General features: G+C 32.1%; 1 protein-coding gene across 2 annotated transcripts; it reads right to left on the reverse strand.

Annotated features, from left to right (window-relative positions):
• Positions 1-4616: 4616 nt before the first annotated feature.
• On the reverse strand, positions 4617-18082 carry LOC141720905 (uncharacterized). Of its 2 annotated transcripts, none has more exons than XM_074523599.1 (14): positions 17889-18082; positions 13601-13678; positions 13032-13219; positions 12252-12463; positions 11667-11772; positions 11434-11493; positions 11173-11223; positions 10895-10966; positions 10643-10802; positions 10240-10305; positions 9158-9286; positions 7226-7348; positions 6042-6299; positions 4617-5107 (listed from the first exon to the last, which is right to left on the reverse strand). In XM_074523599.1, the coding sequence occupies exons 1-13, from the start codon at positions 18001-18003 to the stop codon at positions 6148-6150; spliced, it is 1512 nt and encodes a 503-aa protein (XP_074379700.1). In that variant the 5' UTR covers positions 18004-18082; the 3' UTR covers positions 4617-5107; positions 6042-6147. The 2 variants fall into 2 exon arrangements, with proteins under 2 accessions (XP_074379700.1, XP_074379692.1); XM_074523591.1 differs by having other exon boundaries at positions 12201-12463.
• Positions 18083-19245: the final 1163 nt, after the last annotated feature.

Here is a 19245-nt window from a genome sequence, read left to right on the forward strand (position 1 = left end):
ACTTATAGTCTTATTAAACTCTTATTGCATTTGAACTTAAGTGTTTTTGACATCATCAAATCTATTAACTTGTACATTCTTGCATAATTACAAGTTGGGGGAGATTGTTGGATATATTTGAGATGTCATGTCTAATATGTTTCATGTTTAGTTTTCAGATCTTAACTAACAGGAAATATCAGTTCTTACTGGAATCAGGACTTACTGGAAGTCAGGACTTAAGGATATCGGGACTTAGATTATCAGAAGATAATATCAGAAGATGGATATCAGAACTTAAGTACTGAAGGACTAACAGTTAAGGAAGGAAGCTGATTTACAGGAAAGAAGATCGAAACTAATAGGGAATAAGATATGTATGGAAAGAGTTCAAGGACTAGAAGAATTATATAAGATATCTGGTTGATATATTTTAGGAGACAGAATTATATTCCATATCAACTAGAAGTTATCTTGTAATTGTGTATCTATATAAACACAGACATACGTTTACTCTAAGAGAGTTACGATCATTGAGAAGATCATATATTGTAACCTAGCAGCTCTCGTGATATTTGTTCATCACTGAGAGAGAACATTTCCATTGTAACAGAGTTTATTATATCGAATACATATGTTTTCTGTTACTTGTGCTTTAAATCGATTTGACTATATTCTACACTGTATTCAACCTCCTTCTACAGTGTTGTGTGACCTAACATTTAAGGAGGAAGAAGATTATTATTAATAACATATTTTTTGTAGGTGCTCTATTGAAGAACTCCTTCCTATAATACAAACACAGGAAAGCGGTGTCCATGGTCAGAGATCTCCAAGGGTATGCCTGGACGGAAGGCCTCCTCCTGTAGTTAATGAGTGTCATCATTGTGGATGTGGGGTAAACTTTGGTGTGTGCTTTGGGAGGTCTGTCTTTGTAGTCAACAGGTGTCCTTGTTGGGAGACTTCGGAGTATCCTGCACTTTGCACCCAAAAGCTTGGGATCACTTGTCCTGCAATATGGTACAGGCTCCTTATCCGGGGGACAAAGATGAGTCCAATATTTGGGGTGAACCACGGCTATACCTGCATCCATAGATTAGAGAAACAACTGTTAGTGGAGGGTTATCCTTGGCCAGGGAGATGCCTTATCCGTGAAGTCTCGAATCCGCGGACGAGCCTTGGGCCTTTGTGGTTGGGCCTCATCGAAGGACATTCCTAAAGCTAGTAGAAGGCGGTTTGCGGTAGGTTTTCTACTGGGCCTCGGGACAAGAGATCTAAGCCCGTTAAGTTTCTTGTTCCCCAAGAATTACGTTGGCTTGATTCTCTATAAATAGGGATACGTAGGAATATTGTAAGGGGTCGAAAGCAAGAGCCTTAAGGAGTCACCATCAGCCCTAAGCAATCTCAGCCACCAATAATCACCACCACCAAACATTGTTCATTATTTTCCGATGAACACTGTTCATGTTTCCCGACAAACACTGTTCATGTTCCCCGACGAACGCTGTTCACCTATTCCGACGAATAACCACCATCATAGATCTTGATTCCGGCTACGAACCTCAAAATTTGTTGTTACCAAATTCCTCTGTCAACTGAAAGCACAAACACAAATTAAACAAGATGTATAAAAGTGCATATACAATGGTCTTTAAAACTGTTAAACAGTGATGCATAATCAAAATTAGGTTTCAAGGCATAAATATAACACCACACTGTATATATAATACAACTTCCTACTGTATATGCATACAGGAAAAAACAGTAGACAGCTTCATAACAATTAACAATAGATAAAAAATCATATATAAGAGTAAACTAGCAGAAACCAAAACTATACAAGGAAAGGGTATTTACCCTAAAAGCAGACTGATAATCAGCTAGAGCTCCACCCTTCTCACCGCCAAATTCTCCAGATGGTCCTCTTGGGCCATCACGATACCCATCCCTGTCACCAAACCTAAGTCGATCCCCCTCAAATCTCGGAGGACCACTACAAAAATCCATCCAACCAATCCAAACCACATTAATCATAACATAATCCGACATAAAAAACCGGATTATATAAACTACATTATCCAGTGTTAAAAAATATATAAAAATTAGCAACAAATCTCAATTACTTGCTATTAATCCAAACATACTAAACTTAATTCAATCATTTCGAAACAATTGGACAGAAAAAGCAAACCTAAGATTTCCAATTAGCTTTCGCATCTCTCTTCTGCTCACTCAAAGTCAAATCATCCTACAACAACAATAGATAACAAAATCACAATTTAATTAATAAAAAATACAATAACAATATAGATAGCATAGGGATTAATTGAAAAGAGTACCCTATAGCATACTGAAATTGTCGATGAAATCAACGGCCCATCTTAGTGCTACTCATTTACCTTTCTCCAATTAGGGCTTATATATTATGATAATAAGTATGTAATTTAGAGAGAGAGAAAAATAGGGCGAGAGAATATCACAGTGAAAAATGGGGGAATAGAGATAGAGAAAGTTGGATGTAAATCGATTGTGTGTGTTTTTGTTTTGGGGGGAAAAATACCGCATTGTTTTTCATCTCGTAGAACGTGCTTAATTTTTAACTTTTTTATTTTAGTTTTTCATACTAATTATTAAAAAAAATAGTATATATAAAATTAAAGTAATATCTTATGTATTTCTATTCAAAAAACTTAATTTTATATTATATATGATATTTATAATCATGAATAATACATAATATAATTTTAAATCTAATTTTATGGTAATATTTTCATTTTAATATTTTTAAAAACACCAGGCAATGGTGTTACATGTTCGGCAACACCAGCATTTTTGTGTAACACTAGTTTTATAGCTGTTATAACACTAATTCAGAGGTGTTACAATAGAACAAAAATTTCTTAACTAATGTAACGCTTCTTGTAATACTTGCATTACAGTAGCCCACTTATGGTGTAGTGTCATTTTGACCGGAATCGTATTGTTTGATGCTTGAAAGCAGGATTTTAATGATTTTAATGATGAGACCTAATCAGATGTTAACTTAGGAAGAAAGCTAAGGAGAGAAATATAATAGAAGAGTATATCCTATTATCAATGGTCTCCCTACAAATATAGATAGAATTAATCGCAAGTATAAAAATAGGGCTATCAAACGGATAATTCGGATAAAAATCTGGCTATATCCGTATCTGAATCTAAAAATCTGTATCAGAATCCGGAAGTATTTAAAGAATAATATCTGAATCCGGATTCTACGGATAATATCCGGATACGGATAATATCCGGATTTGAATCCGATTTTCAATCAGATTTTTATTTTTATGTTAAAAATTGAAAAAAAATTGAAAAAATTTAGTAAAAATTAAAAATTTATTTTTAAAAATTAAAATAAGAGTTAAAATGATTTAATCATTTTTTATTTTTTCAAAAAATTAATTTAATTTCTCGTTTCAATATAATTGTTATCTTTAAATTGTTGAACTCATATGATTTTTTTACATATATTTGTAAAATTTGTATAAACATAATATTTAATATATATATATATGTATATATATACACGTTCACACAATATAAATTTAATATAATAAATTTTTAATTATATAAAAAAATTATATATATATATAATATTTATTCGGATTCGGATATTATCGGATACGAATATGCCTATATCCGTATCCGTATCCGCAATCGTAGGATTTGAATACGGATAATATCCGCTTTGTTTCGGATACGGATAATATTCGTTTTTTTCGGATACGATGCGGATTTTTCGGACGAATATCGGATTTTTCGAATTTTTTTGACAACCCTAATATAAAATATAAATAAGTGTAAAATTGGAATAAATAATAAACAATCAAATCAAAAGAGAGTTTAAAGTTCTGAAATAATATAAGTACCATTTGGTTCAACAGTATTTCTGTCATTTTCTCTCTCTATCGTGATAATAAAATGACTTTGTGAGTTTTAAGAGTAGGGATCATTTTGAGAGAAAATTGGGGTGTGATGAGTTTGTGAGGGTTAGAGATGAATTTGGTTGAACCGTTTAAATATTTAATGGATGGAGGAGTGTCATGACAATTGACAAGGTCACTCCATTTTCATGTATGTTTTTTATGGGTTGTTACCTGCGTATTTGCGCAGCACGTCAGATGCTCTCACGTATCTACACAACACTCATCTAAACTTTGTATCTAGGCAGCATTTTGGGCCAATTTTCTAACACACTCTCAACAACACAGATAATCAACTTTGACCCAAATTTCTAGTGAGATCAATATAGGACCGCAATAATTTATATTGAGTTAAATTAGGGCCTCTAACCTAATATTAAAATAAAAAATTAACAAGAAGTATTTCGAAAAATAAACAGAAATCATTTAATTGAAGCTCAGATAAAGAATCTCTCTCGTATAAAGTCTACTAATTTTTGGTGTTAACAATTGCAATGAAAAGAACATATAACAGAAATTTTAATATTGAATAAAATAACTGAATAAAAATATTTAAAAGTTCAAAATATAAAGTAACATAAACGTTTACAATTCACCAATAGAAATATGAATGTCAAATGAAGTTTTTATTTCTAAAACAAATATCTAAAATATCATAATAATTTTTCTATAGTTCCATCAAACCAACTTCTTCTATTGCTTACCTCATAACTTCAAAAATGACTAATTGAATACATAGACTCTCCATCTGTATCTCCTTTCACCAACTTTGTTTTACAGTCCAATTGGTCCATAATACAATAGTGCATATACCCCTCACTTCTGAGAAAGTAATTTCAATGCATCAGGTAATGTTATCACAGTTTCTTTGCTTTCACCTTCATTCCATACCTTTATGTACTGTGAAGAGGTAGAAGAAATGTCATGCACGCCCTTTAGGCTTCTGAGCGAGTAAGGACCTTTTTCTACCCCTCCTGAAAGTAAAATATTCCACTTGGGATCCTCTTCACATATTGTGGCAGGTTGGGGTGTTGCAGCTAAAATACATGTCTCGCGTAGATCTTTCATAAGTGCCTCCAATTGTTTGTCAGATATTTGACCATTATTTTCCTTGATCATAAGTGCCTCCAATTGTTTGTCAAATATTTGACCATTATTTTCCTCATTACCTGAGGATAATCAATAGAAATGTATCAAATTATGCGTGATGCAGTAATAGATCTCATCTGCCGTAGGTAGGAAATAAAGATGAACCATACACATCATATTAAAATGAACCAAAATCACAAACATAGGTATCAGGTAGAGGCTTGAACAAATTTAACCAAATGATACACATTATGTTTTGTCATCTGTTGCATAATTTGTCTTACTTTTATTTTCTGGAAAAACTAAAAATTATTGGACATGGATTTAAGGGGTTGCATTGCGCAGCAAATCACAAAATGTAGAAATTTAGTGCTTCGTGCGAAAATTGATGACATCATAAAAATAAATCAGCACATTTATCGGGAGCTATTTGCTACAAATGTACCAGACATGAACAACGGATAACAGTATCTAAAAAGGATTTGTAATAAACTGTAAGAGAAAATCACGGTCAACTAAATGCCGTATATATAGACATATATTTTAACAAAAGGAAACATGTTTACATACCTATAGATGAAATATATTTCATACAAGGAAATTCAGTAAAGTATATTACAATATTAAGAACATCTTTTATTTGTTACGTAAAATGATATAATAACTTTGGTTTGGTGCGGTTTTGCCACAATTCTGGTTTTTTCTCATCCCTATCATCAATATAGTAAGTCACAATTTTGATATTGTAGTTATGAGAATGTTTTCCTAGATAATGATCAAGACTACAGCGTACAATGAACAATTTCCAGGATGTGTTATAAAAAGGTAGCTTTTACTTCGTAATATGGCATAGGGTTACGCTCATTGTATATTTTCTTTTGAGTTCTAGTTTTTTTGTTGACATCCATTATGAATTTTAGTCTTCTAATACATGCAAAACTTCTGGGAGACAACATAATGGTATGGATATATAATTTCTTGAAACCACAATGTAAAATACTATCCTATACTAACCTTCAGTAACGTCTGTGGTAGCAATCTTTGTGTTTTCTTTATCAATGGCGTCATGAATCGTGATTGCAGAATTTCTGCTAGCTCCCTTCCGGACCATTAAGTACTGCTAATAAAATGGAAGAACTTTTGTCACGCACTTGAGGTCGTCAATCTGGTAAGGACCGCTCACTGCCCCTGCTGGAGTTATGATGTTCCATTTGAGGTCCTGATGATCCACTGGAACGCTTGGTCGACCGTTATCTTTGACGTCATTGCTAACTGAGAGTAAACAAGTCAAGAATGCGAAATTATGAGTAAAATTCAAAATGCTGATCACCTGTCTTAATATGGTCCAGACAACCTATCAGACCTGCATTCTTTTGTCCTCTGCCGCAGAATATATAATAAACAATTTTCTAGAATGAACAAATCTACTGGATATGGAGTTAGGGCCCACACTGAGTGAAAATAACATAACATAAATAAATTTACACACAACACTAAATTACATAGTATAAATAAATTAGCGCATTGCGCCAGAGCTAGAGTTATAGCTAAAAATGTATTAGACATTGCGAATAAGAACTCGAAAAGGACTTGTAGAGTAAATAAGAAAATCACGACATATACTTCTTTAGGAAAATATTTTTTATAGTAGAATGTCCAATAAAATATACTATAACACAATAACGTACAAGTTTCTTTGAAAGAAATGTTGTGAGTAAGAGTTTTAAGGTTGTACTTGACATATAGTTTTCCTAGATAATTGATATTTTCTAATTTGCTGAATTGGCTCATCGAGTAATGAGCTCTGTTATACAAGTATTATATATGATCACCTACATGTGTAATACATGTAAAAGAGATTATTTGGAGACAAACAATAAATATTGAGACAAACACTCTCATAGTTTTGAAAGGGAAAAAATTAAGTTACCAGAAAGTAATGGTGAGATCTGAAAAAGAGATTCGAAAATTGACAGGGAGATATGATCATTGTAATATTTTTATGTAAATTGCCAATTTTTTTAAATATACGTTACAATATATTAGTCTTTTATCAAATGTGCGCAAAACTATGGGAGACTAGCCAATGGTGTAGCTTCTTCAATTGTTGATACTAAGACTGCAAGAAATTTAAGAACTAAAAGAAACAAACGAATTTTAATGTCATAAATAATGAAATAGTGTCTTATACTGGCCACCTGTAATTTGTGCAGTAGAGCCCTCAATTTTTTCTTGTTCGACTACATGATCATCCACTAGACCGGTTGTAACAGTTTCAAGCATCTCAGAAGATTTGCTCAGATCCAGTACTACTTGATCTTCTGCACACATGACAGGTTTTTGTCAAATGATGCTTGTCATAATGGGCAGCACACATGCATAGACGGAACATAAGACTTTGAATTATGAGCGAAAATGACCACTCCACAGAAAAAGTCTCATATGCAGTCTGTAATAATTAGAGATTTAGAGAATACATGTAATATCATAGGGAACCAATGACACATATAGGTAAAATTCATTTAAATAACTGATAATACTGAGAACTTGTATTAGTATATATTGTCAAAATATAAGACTTATATTCTTTTTTTTCTCTGCACATATAAAATCATGGTTTCATTTTCTGGATTGGACATATATATATTGGGGACTTGGAGTGAATGTCACACACATTGCGTATGATAGCACGACATATTACGCATAGCGCAAAATCACTGAATATATCTTAATTAGCACATTCTACCATTACATGGAATATCATAGGGAGTCAACGACAAATGTAGGCAGCCTGCATTTACATAATTATTAATACTTGTCACTTGTATTGATGTGGTCAGGAAAAAATGTCTGACTTAAAAAAAATTCCTTTTCCACATGATATAACATAACATGGTTTCATTTAAACATATTTATATAGAGGTAAATGTGTGCATTGACTCAGAATAACAGAACATAAATAAATTTTCACACAGCGCGAAAATGAAGTAGTGCATTGTACCAGAGCTATTTGCTATCAAATTATTACACATTATAAAGTGAACACTAAAAATGGATACTAAATAACACTTTTAAGGAAATTAAATCGGGAGGGAGAAATAATCACACCATTCCTAATAAGCCTTATGATACATGATGTTATCAACAATTTTACTTTATTTTAATAGAAAACGTGCTTATATATCGTATAATATTACAATATCAAGTACAGGTTCCTATCTTGGTATATATACAGGACGATGCATATTACACCTGGACTATAATTATACTGACATGTTTAGAGAAGCAACATTGTGAGTGAGAGTTTTGAGGTTCTGTCTATCAATAAGTTTTCTCAGGTAAAATATGGGTTGTGATATTGACTCATTGAGCTGTGAACTGTATAAACTGTGCAAGTACTATATAATGTAGTGTCTCTTATGTGTGTAAAAGAGATATTATGGAGAAAACGTGATGTTAGAGCAATAGAATAATACTATGTCAGCTGCGCTTAACGTTCGTTTGGTCATGTTTGTAGGAGGCAGTACTAGAGGGCGTAGTGATCTGTAGAGGTCTAGATTTAAGAAGGTATGACCTCAAATAGGATTTTTTTAGAGACTTTGAACTAAACTAGGTGATCTTTGGTAAGTTTAACAAAACCCGTATCATGGGGTGCAAGACGTGGGTTGTACAGGGTTTGAAGTTCTCAATAGAGTGTGATGATCATCTTATTTGCTTACTATGTCCCTTTCCTTCTATATTGCATGCTTGAAACTTTAAAATTTTACACATGTGCTATTACCGCTTTATGTTTAATATATTCTTGTTCCTTGATTAGAATCATGAGACCAATTATTCTTTTCTTTATACATTTTTTCTCATAGTGGATTGTTTTATCTGGGAGTCCTTTTAGAAACTCTTCATTTTTTGGGATTGGAGTAAGGTCTGTGTACATCCCACCATCTTCAGACTCAGGATTTACTGGGTAAGTTTGGTTGGTTCTAGTCTTCTAATTTATGCATGACTGGCGGGAGACTACACAATAGTATACCTTCGTCATCCGTTGATACTAAGACTGAAAGAATTGTAAAAATTAGAAGAAACAACGAAATACTGATGACATAAATAATTAACTAATTTCATATACTAGCCTTCTGTAACTTCTTTTGCTGTGGAACCCTCAGTTTTTTCATGTCCGATTGCTTCATCATTCCCTGGACCGATTATAATACTTTGAGTCCTCTCTAGAGATGCGCTTGGATTGTGTATTACTTGATCTCCTACACATACGACATACATGACAAGTATTTGTCAAATGATGCTTGTCATAATAAGCAGAACACATGCATAGTTGGCACATAAACGTCGAACTATGAGTGGAAAAGGCCAATTGAAATAATACATCTCAACTACACTATGTAATAATCAATGATTTAAAGAACATACATATAATATAATAATATCAAGTACAGTTTTCCTTTTTGGTAATTGGTTTGTAACTGTTGTATTGGCACATTAAGTATCGAACTCTGTAATACTCTTTAAGTATATGTATGTTATGCTCTATCTATAATGTGTGTAAACAGACAAAATTGAAGAAGATATGATTTTAAGTCGATAGATATACAGTAATACTATGTCAACTAGGTTCAAATAGAGCTAGTTATATGGATTTGTTTAGACATGCACAATTTATAGCATTAAAGCAAGTCCAACAAGGGGTGCCAACTTCCACGTGGCATGACATGGCACAACACCCTTGTTGGCTCTCTATTAAAGTTGATGGGCTGCCAAAAGTCTACATCCCTTGAGCAAGGTGCCATCTTATTTATCATAATATGGATAAAAATTTAAAAATACAATATATTAGTATAACTAAATAATATAAATATTTTAAACGGGTGCCAACAATTGGGGCATTTTTTAGGAGAAGGGTCGAAAATTATGTGCATAGAAAAGGTAAAAATTATAATTTACGATGATTTGTCAAAGTCCAACCTTTAGAGATGATTTTAAGTAACTAAATATTAGTGGTTAGATCTTAAAAAGAATCGGGTAGGTTGACATGGAGATATGATGATTGTGTTATTAATATTTGTTGAGCAATTCAGCAAATATTAATAGAAGTTCAGTATAACTTTTCATGCATCTCAATTTAAAATGAGATGTTTGATATTAGGTTAAATGCACAACTCAGGGTCCTATGGACTATCAAAGGGTCTGAACCTCTGACCTCCTGTTTGAAGTATTGCCTCGGCTTCTTCCTCCATTGGTGGCCTATTATCTTCCGCTAATTTACCTGAGAATAACAAGATCGAATCAAATCCTTGGAAATTCGTAAAAATGACCCGTATATAAATAATTTACAAAAGTATCATCTACTAACCAACCACAAAGTCGGGCTAGCTTGACAGGGGTCAGTTTAAAATGTTTTAAAATTCACATTATTTCGGTATAAATAGAACTTGTCAAAGTGTAGGTTTTAAAATGGCTAAATGCAGCAGTAGCCTATTAAATTAAGGATGCTTAAATATATTCCAATAGGTGTGTCAAAATTAATAAACTTTCCATATTGGAACATGCAAAGTTAAGATTAGTATTTATACTGTTACTATTACTCAGTGTATATGTTGTACCTGATCTACTTCCGCTAGTTGCTGGAGCCTTCAAACAGTTCCTAAAAAGAAGTTCAAGTTCCCCTTCAGCAGCAGCGACCACATGGGGAACAGTATTCAGTAACTTTGCCTGCTCATCAGATTTCAGGAGAAGGTCTCTCTTTTTTCCAAATTCAATCATTGTACAGAGGTCAATGTGTGAAGGTGAACAATTGAGGTAATAATTGTAGTATAAATAGCATATGTAAGGAATTATTCTAATAATAAAGGATATTGTCCTCTCCACCCTTTTTCGCAAGCTAGATCAAAACGATTTTTAAGCCTCTGCAGCTCTGTAGCAATCCACTTGAAGTAAAAACAGAACATGTACCAAATGATTGAGTTAAGCTAATACAGGGAAACTGTTGAGCGCAACAATTTATTAAATAGAAGATTCAGAAAGAAGTAATAAGAATTCAGAAAGGTTAAACATACCGATCAACTTTATGTAAGATAATATGCATAAATAAAAATGGTTCACTAAGCATAATCAATATTAAACACATGCTTACATGTTTGGTTGTATCCTCGTGCAAAATTATCGCCTTCTGTTCAAGCTCATCCTGTCAAATATAAATACATGCTCAATGTTGGACAACTAAAAGATGCTTATAAAGGACAACCACAGTCATGGTTATAAGGGATGCTACAAAGTCGATAGGTAATGATGTTTTTTTTGCTAGATAAAATAGTCGATGATGTCAAACTCAATAAGATGATACAGAATAAATAACAAATCATAACATAACACTACTACTAAGGACAGTACTTACTACAGTAGGCTGTTTTAAAATGCCACGTTGTATGCGTATCTTCAAATCTTTGCACTCTTCCTGCAAATAAATAGAAGCAACAAAGTTCCAAATTCATCACAGTCAAATATAAGCTTGAAAATTTTAAAAAATAATATAATTTTAAACTTTGAAAAAAAAGGTAAGAATGAATCAAGCATTTTTTAGCAAGACATAATATCTTCGACAAAACTTACTAAAACCAATATAATTACCTGGGTTATGTTGCAGTTTTCGAGCAAATTGATACTAATTTTATTCTCCATGCCTGAAACATGCAGTAATACCTCGGGATCATTTTCACCATTGTAAGTCCATATTCTGCCAGAAAATCCATGATAGAATAAACTGAACTGCTTTTGTTTATAGTAACTAATATCATGTTAAGGTCCAGCAATCATAAGAGACAAACTATATGTATACAAGTCAATTATTTTAAAATCTGCAATTTCATTAAATAATTCAACAATATTAGAGTTAAATTTATACTATGAGGACGGTATGCATGTGACCCGGCCTATAGTCTTTAAGAAGCTAACTTTGTACCATTATAAAATAATATGGAACCCAGTTCGAACTTCTAACGACATATGCATCTACCAACACAGCAACACTAACCTGTGACTTGCAAGAGCTTAAAAATGTTCTGGTCAAAACGGTCATTCCTAGCTGCTCTGATTTTAACGAAACTTCCGATTAACTTGTCATCAAACAAGGTCCTGGGTCGTTTTAAAAGTTTCCTAACTAACCCCCTCTTTAGGTAGACCAGAGTCATGTTCTCAGGTTCTATTGACGCGTACTGGAGTGGAGGAATCTTGCGAGCTTCCAAGTTTTCCTTAGGAAATTTGTCATATATATCTGACTTCACACCATCATTCTCATCTGAGTCGCAGCAAGACATATAGAATTCGCCTTTCTTCATTCTATCTTCCGCAGAGTGGAGATATTTCAGAGTCAAGGATTCTCTCTCCCTGATAATTTTCCAAGCTAAACGAAAGTGCTCCATAAATTTCTGCATGCAAACAGTAAGACAAGTAATAAAGAAAATTCATAGGCATTATAGTACAAAACATAGAATAACCACCTGCATCAATCATCTCACCTCCAACTTGATCTTAATCCGCCCCAACCCCACCTCACCCCAACGATAAAGAACACGATGCTAAAAACAATTAGGTGATCATATTTATTATCTAAAATTATTCCATGGTAAAAAAAATTACTGTCCTTCCATAAACCAAGCAAGAACCATGGACAAGTAGAAATACCTAACAGACAGTCGTGATATTCAATTTTAAGTTGAAGAAAATTCTATAAATATGAGATAAAAGGTAACTTTGAAGCACATGCGAGAAATGAAACTTCCAAGATGGTCAATTTCTTCTTCATTTTTACATATATTTTATATATGTTTCCTGCTTCTGAAGATGACACAGCAAATTCTTTCTTCAAATAACTTTCTGATTAAAATACTTCAAATTTAATAGTATTCACAAACGATAAAATTTTAGAGGTAAAAGGAATTGGAAAATATTACTATAATTTCGTATATCTACTTATTATCTGTAAAGTAAGCGTACCCTGTCATAATCACCATCCTTTTTTTCTTCAACTAGTAGCCCATACTTCAAACAGACATGACATAGACCCTTGTTTCCTCCAATCTGAACAAATTCAACTTGCCCAATGCAGTGCCTGCAAAGAGCCTTTGGACAGCCCACGCAAATAAAATCCTGGCCTTTGTGGCATATGATGCAAGAATGAGCATCTGAAGCAGTAGCATAAGTTTTATATGTTAGTAAATTCTTTGCTGACAGGACAATGAACATTCGAGCTCCACACAAAAATGCATCGTTATGATATTCCACTGAATTAAATTACAAATTTTATATGTTAGTAAATTCTTTGCTGACAGGACAATGAACATTCGAGCTCCAGACAAAAATACATCGTTATGATATTCCACTGAATTAAATTACAAATTTGTTCTTTAAAATAAAAACATTAAAAAGGCTAAAACAACAATTTAATAAAATATATGTGAACACAAAGATCAACTCTCCTCGGTGACCCATATGGCATGAATTGAGCACATTCAAATGAGGCAAAGGAAGACTGCAAACAAAAAACTAAATATTTAACTACATACCACAAGTCCAGGAATTTCCGGTGTTGACGACTGAATCATCCTTGCCTATACATTTAGGGTGGCACACTTTTATGCAATCTGTGAAACATTTTGGAACAACATTACTTAGAGAATGCCTCTACTCAGGAATGAAAGAGATACAACGTGCACTAAAACTAAAATTATTACATAGTAAATATCTAGGGAAATTAATGACACAAAATATAGGAACTAATAACATAAAATGAACTTTCATATAGTCATCATGGTTCATGGAAATAGTCTATATATGTACTGATGATAACAAGTTGGTTTCTGATGATTTAACTCTGACTGGCATTTTAAACAAGTTGCATATCCTATTTCTGAAGAAAAATGTTTCTTTTATGTTAAGCTTTACCCAGAAAAAAATTATTAATTGTCAACATGTAAACCTATATAATTACCTATAGATTTTTAAAATAATTGTATGAATGTTGAGAATGTACTTGAAACAATTAGTTTTAAAAAAAATTGATAAAATCTGTGTAGAATAATAACAAAAAGAAAAAGAAAGGGAAAAAGATTATGTAAATTAAAAACAAAAAACCATAACCAATTTCTGAAAAATAGTAGATGACAGATTTGTTTATCATTTTAGGTATTCCACACACAGACATATATATATATAAACATCAATAAGCGACTTGGTTCGACTACCGAATAACGAATACTCAAATTTATTGGTGTAAACTCGAATTGAGTAGTCTGCCCAATGAAATTATACAATAATATAAGTTCTCCGCCTTACGAAATTATATTTAATGATTAAATAATTGTATATTGTACACGAATTTCATCATAGAAAATAACTCAATTCCCTTATTTTTAACCAAAAAATTCCTAAATTCACTGAGTCCTACTTCGTCATCAAATTTCGGTCTTCATCAGATTCCGGTCGAACTTAATTATCCTCTATTCAACCATACATTTTTAGATCGATCATCATAATCCACATATCCTTTTGTCAGTTGCATCGCCATTCTCTCTACTCAACTTCCTTTTTCTCACTCTTCATTCACTATAAAATTGTTATTGTCAAAATGCACCACTCCGTCTTCTTTACTATTGTCGCCATTCAAATTTCCGACCTATGTTTCAAGTTTTCTCATATATGAATGTTTGGTGATTTCGTTCGAAGTTCGATGATTTATCCTGATTGTATGAATACAGTTGGTGATTCAGTTCAGTGATTTTTTGGTCGATTGTAGTAATTTATATTTACATATAATAATTTAAGTATAATGTTGGATGATTTTAGGTGGTGATCGAAGATAATGGACAGATGTGTTTGTTGTGTGGTGGTTATGAAGGTTTTCTTCTAGTGATTATTTTTTGACGGTGGTAACTTTTTTGATTTTAGTGGTCGGAGGGTGGTTGGACGTACGTACTTGCAGTGCGGTGGTAGGAGTATTTCAACCTATTGGGCTTCAACCCAAATGTGATTGGTTGGGCTTAGTGATATAAGATATAATTGGATAGGCAATAATTGTATGGGTATACAATTATTATCATAGTTGGATTGTGAACAATTGTATGGGTAGGCAATTATTATCACAATTGGATGTTATAATAATTGTATGAGTAGACTATTATTATAATCATATTAGGTATATCTTGTTGGCAAAGTTTTATAATGGTTATATATATATAGTCATATTGTGTTTGATTGATGAGAGGAGTGTCTAAGATATAGACTTAAGTACTAGTGAGCGGATGTTAAGTATTAGGCTTATACATCCTAGATTGATTGTTATTGTTTGATTGTATGCCTGAGCATTGTTTGGCTTCGGACACCATTGAGGTATCATGTAACTATTGTCCTATTGATAATTGTTTGGATTAATAATACAAGTTGGGATGCATGTTTTACGCGTCATAACTCATAAATGTCTTATACTCTGCATTGATAGATCGAATCTCGAAAAATTGTGTGTTTTCCTCCTAATAAGTGGTATCAGAACCGAGTTTCCTGGTGAATTGAGTTGGAGGAAAGTTTGAGGTTCAATTGGCATGGCGGATTACAATGATGGATTTGATGACAAGAAGCATACTAACAAGGGAAGAGACAAAGTTATGTGTTGTATGACGGTTGACTTGCAACCTGGATCAAATCGTTTGGACTCGACACGAGATGAAAGAGATGATCGAAATTGTTTTAGTGGCTTGATCAACCAGGCGAATATTTTGGATAATGTTGTTCTTTTTAAGAGGCCAAAGGATTGTGAAAGCAAGGATTGGGTGACTCAATGATGAAAGGAGCATTCATGATTGATGCATGTGATTTTGTGGATGGATATGTCGTTATTATGAAGAACGATAGTTTGGTGGTCACTATACGGGTTGTAGTGATTCTCAAAAGTTGGAAGAATGAGATGAATGAATTCTTGTTCAAGGGGAGGCATCGGCGAAGAGGCGTTGATATTTTGATAGTTTCCGTTTAATCTAATATAGAGTATTAGGTTAAAGGGGAGGATTGTTGGGTTTCAACCCAATGTAATTGGTTGGGCTTGGTGATACAAGATATAATTGTATTGGGTAATAATACAATTATTATAATAATTGGATTGTGTAATAAATATATGGGTAGAAATTATTATCACAATTGGATTAGGCAATAATTATATGAGTAGACAATTAGTATTATAATCGTATTAGGTATGTCTTTTTGGCTAAGTTTTGTGATGGCTATATATAAATAGTCATTGTGTTTGATTGATGAGAGGATTGTCTAAGATGTAGACTTAAGTATCGCTCGTGAGCGGATGCTTAAGTATTGTGCTTAGACATCCTTGATTGATTGTTATTGTTTGGTTGAGCATTGTTTGGCTTGGGACACCATTGAGGTGTTATGTATCTATTGCATTAATGATAATTGTTTGGATTAATAATACAAGTTGGGACGCGGTTTCGTGTCACACATGTTTTGTGTGTACTCCGCATTGGTAGATTGAATCTCGTTTATGTGTATGTTTCCTCCTAACACAACCATGTTGATTTTTTTAACTTTGGTAATTTTTTATTAATATTGATGATTTTAGGTGATCTTAGGTGGGAAGACAGTAGGGATAGGTGGTTAACAAAGGTGTGGGGTGGTGTAGCCGGAAGTAGAGGCTGGAGGAGTGAGGAGGAAGGATGTGGTGATGGTTGGGATGAAGAAGATAGATTTCAAATAAATAGCCTACATTAAAAGTAGCTTTAAATTTGTGTAGTGGAGATTAGTTCTCATATCTCACATAAAAGTGGGTTCTCATATATTAGTAAGATTTGGAGTTAGAAAGAGAAATTAAAAACCTGATATTCAAAACGAGATTCTAAATATTTTTCTCCTCTTTTTACGAAATAAATGTATATTAACATTTTGGTTTTCATTATATTTATTTTTTAATATCAATATTTGAATCAGTAACTGAATTTTATAAAAAAGAATTATATAAAATTTCCAAATTTTTGACCGAGATTCAAAAAAACTTGTAAAATTTATGTGATTCGAAAATAGAATTTTAAAATCTACAAGATTCCCAGATTATAAGTTTTTCTCATGATCTTTTTTTATATTTAAAAAAAATTGTTTGTGATTGGTTTCTTTTGGAAGAATTGTAAATATTTGAAACTACTCAATTTTTCGATTTTATAAATAATTTTTAAAGATTATTATCTCGGTTCTCCGTTTACAAAAGTTCTCCATTAAACCTTATCTTATATAAATATTACATTTTATTACTACCTAAGAGCAGTGCGGGGAACAAGGGTCGGGCTTGGGATATTAATCAATCTCCTCGCCCAAATCTCAAATTTTTCAATTAAACCTTCTATGTTGCAACCCCATACAAAAAATAATTCCTCCCTTTTTGAAGTGGTCTATCTCAAAATCATACATCACAAACACAAAGAATGATATAAATATATACTATTATATTAAAGTGCGAACATTAAACACAAAGAATGATATAAATATATACTATTATATTAAAGTGCGAACATTAAAAGTTTCATCGACATAACATTAAAAGTTTCATCGATTATCTAGTTAATTCATAGTTTGGTCACTCAATACACAATCATTAGATAATTCAAATGAAATAACAATATAATATAATCCTAAAAATTATTGTTATGATTAGGCGCTATGATGTTCAAATCCCAGAAACAACATATTAAAATTATCATTTATAGTATATAAGGATTAAAACAATCATGCACCGCACGGGTTATAGATCAGTGTGTGTCTATATAAATATATATCATAAAAATAGTTCAAGGAACTTACTCCTGGTCATAAAATAGAAGAAGTCCCCCAACATAGCATAAAAACACCATTCTTCCTTTGCTACACATTTGTGTGTCCTTATTCTTCCTTTGTGACCATCCATATTATTCATCATGGTGGCAAAGGTGGTGATGGCTTTGTGGCACCTATAGCGTGAAAAATGATTTTGGATTTTGATGAATGTAAGGAATGGTGCAAAGATAGGCGGGCAAGGTTGTATATACATTTATAAAGCCAAGATTAGGGTTTTGAGATTTTATTTTGTGGGCCGCTTGATTGGGAGAGACATTTCTAGACCATATGAGCCCATGAGCCCAACAAGAGGCCCACTCAGAGGCAAAAGAATAATAATAAATAAACTAGAATAATAATAATAATAATAATAATAATAATAATAATAATAATAATAATAATAATAATAATAATAATAATAATAATAAATAGTATATAGTATATAGTATAGTAATTATTAATAATAACAAACTATATCATACCCTTTTGTAGACAAAGGATATTATAGTTAAAGGATCACAAAATAAAATTTAAACATTAGTATAATTTTTAAATTTGATAACTTGCAGAAAAACTGATGCCAAATTTAGAAGGGGAATTGATAAATAAGTTTTAAAAAATACTATTTAAGCTCCAGGTGTCTTGCAAATGACATAACTATTCATAGCAACAACAAATTCCAAGAATTTCACTATTAAAAATTATGGGCAAATGTGTAATAAACATGTCTAAAATTTAAAAGTGGAACTTATATAGTAAAAAGTGGAGCTTATTTAACAATTCTCTTTAGAAATTATTACATATATGGAAAATATTAGAGGGTATATTCAATTTAAATTATATAGAAAATTTTCAAATTTCAAAAGTTTTGGGATATTTAATTTGAATTTAAAATAATCAATTAATATATAAGGGTATCCAACACATGAAAGATCCTTCAAAATCTTATGCTATTTGATTCAGATTTTTAATAGTTTGGAAATAGTCAACCTATGTTCCAAATAATCTTTTAAAATCTAGACGTATTCAATATGGATTATAAACAATCTATTAAAATTTATTTCTATTCAAAAACTTGTCGACTTTAAGATTTCAAAAAAAATTGGATTTTGTTAATTTCGCAGTATATTTTAAACTCTTTCAAATCTCACATAAGTACAAGATATTCTATTAAATTTAGGCTCAATTCTATGTAGACATTACGACACATGCGTGGACTTGACCAATATTATATATCCTTTGTAGAATATTAAATCAGTTACAACATATTAAATCCATGGAATAATAATAATATGTTAAAATCTTAATTGAATATATTATTCTTTGAATGTGGATATAATCTATT

The sequence above is a fragment of the Apium graveolens genome, chromosome 1 (assembly GCF_009905375.1).
Source record: "Apium graveolens cultivar Ventura chromosome 1, ASM990537v1, whole genome shotgun sequence".
Taxonomy (NCBI): domain Eukaryota; kingdom Viridiplantae; phylum Streptophyta; class Magnoliopsida; order Apiales; family Apiaceae; genus Apium; species Apium graveolens.

Excerpts from the sequence above, each read along its gene's own strand:
- LOC141720905 (XM_074523591.1), bottom strand. The coding sequence starts at position 18,003 with ATGATGAATAATATGGATGGTCACAAAGGAAGAATAAGGACACACAAA. Across the intron at positions 12,464-13,031 it reads AGGATGGTGATTATGACAGG|AAATTTATGGAGCACTTTCG; the intron begins GTACGCTTACTT and ends GTTTGCATGCAG. Across the intron at positions 6,300-7,225 it reads CTCTACTGCACAAATTACAG|TTAGCAATGACGTCAAAGAT; the intron begins GTGGCCAGTATA and ends GTTTACTCTCAG.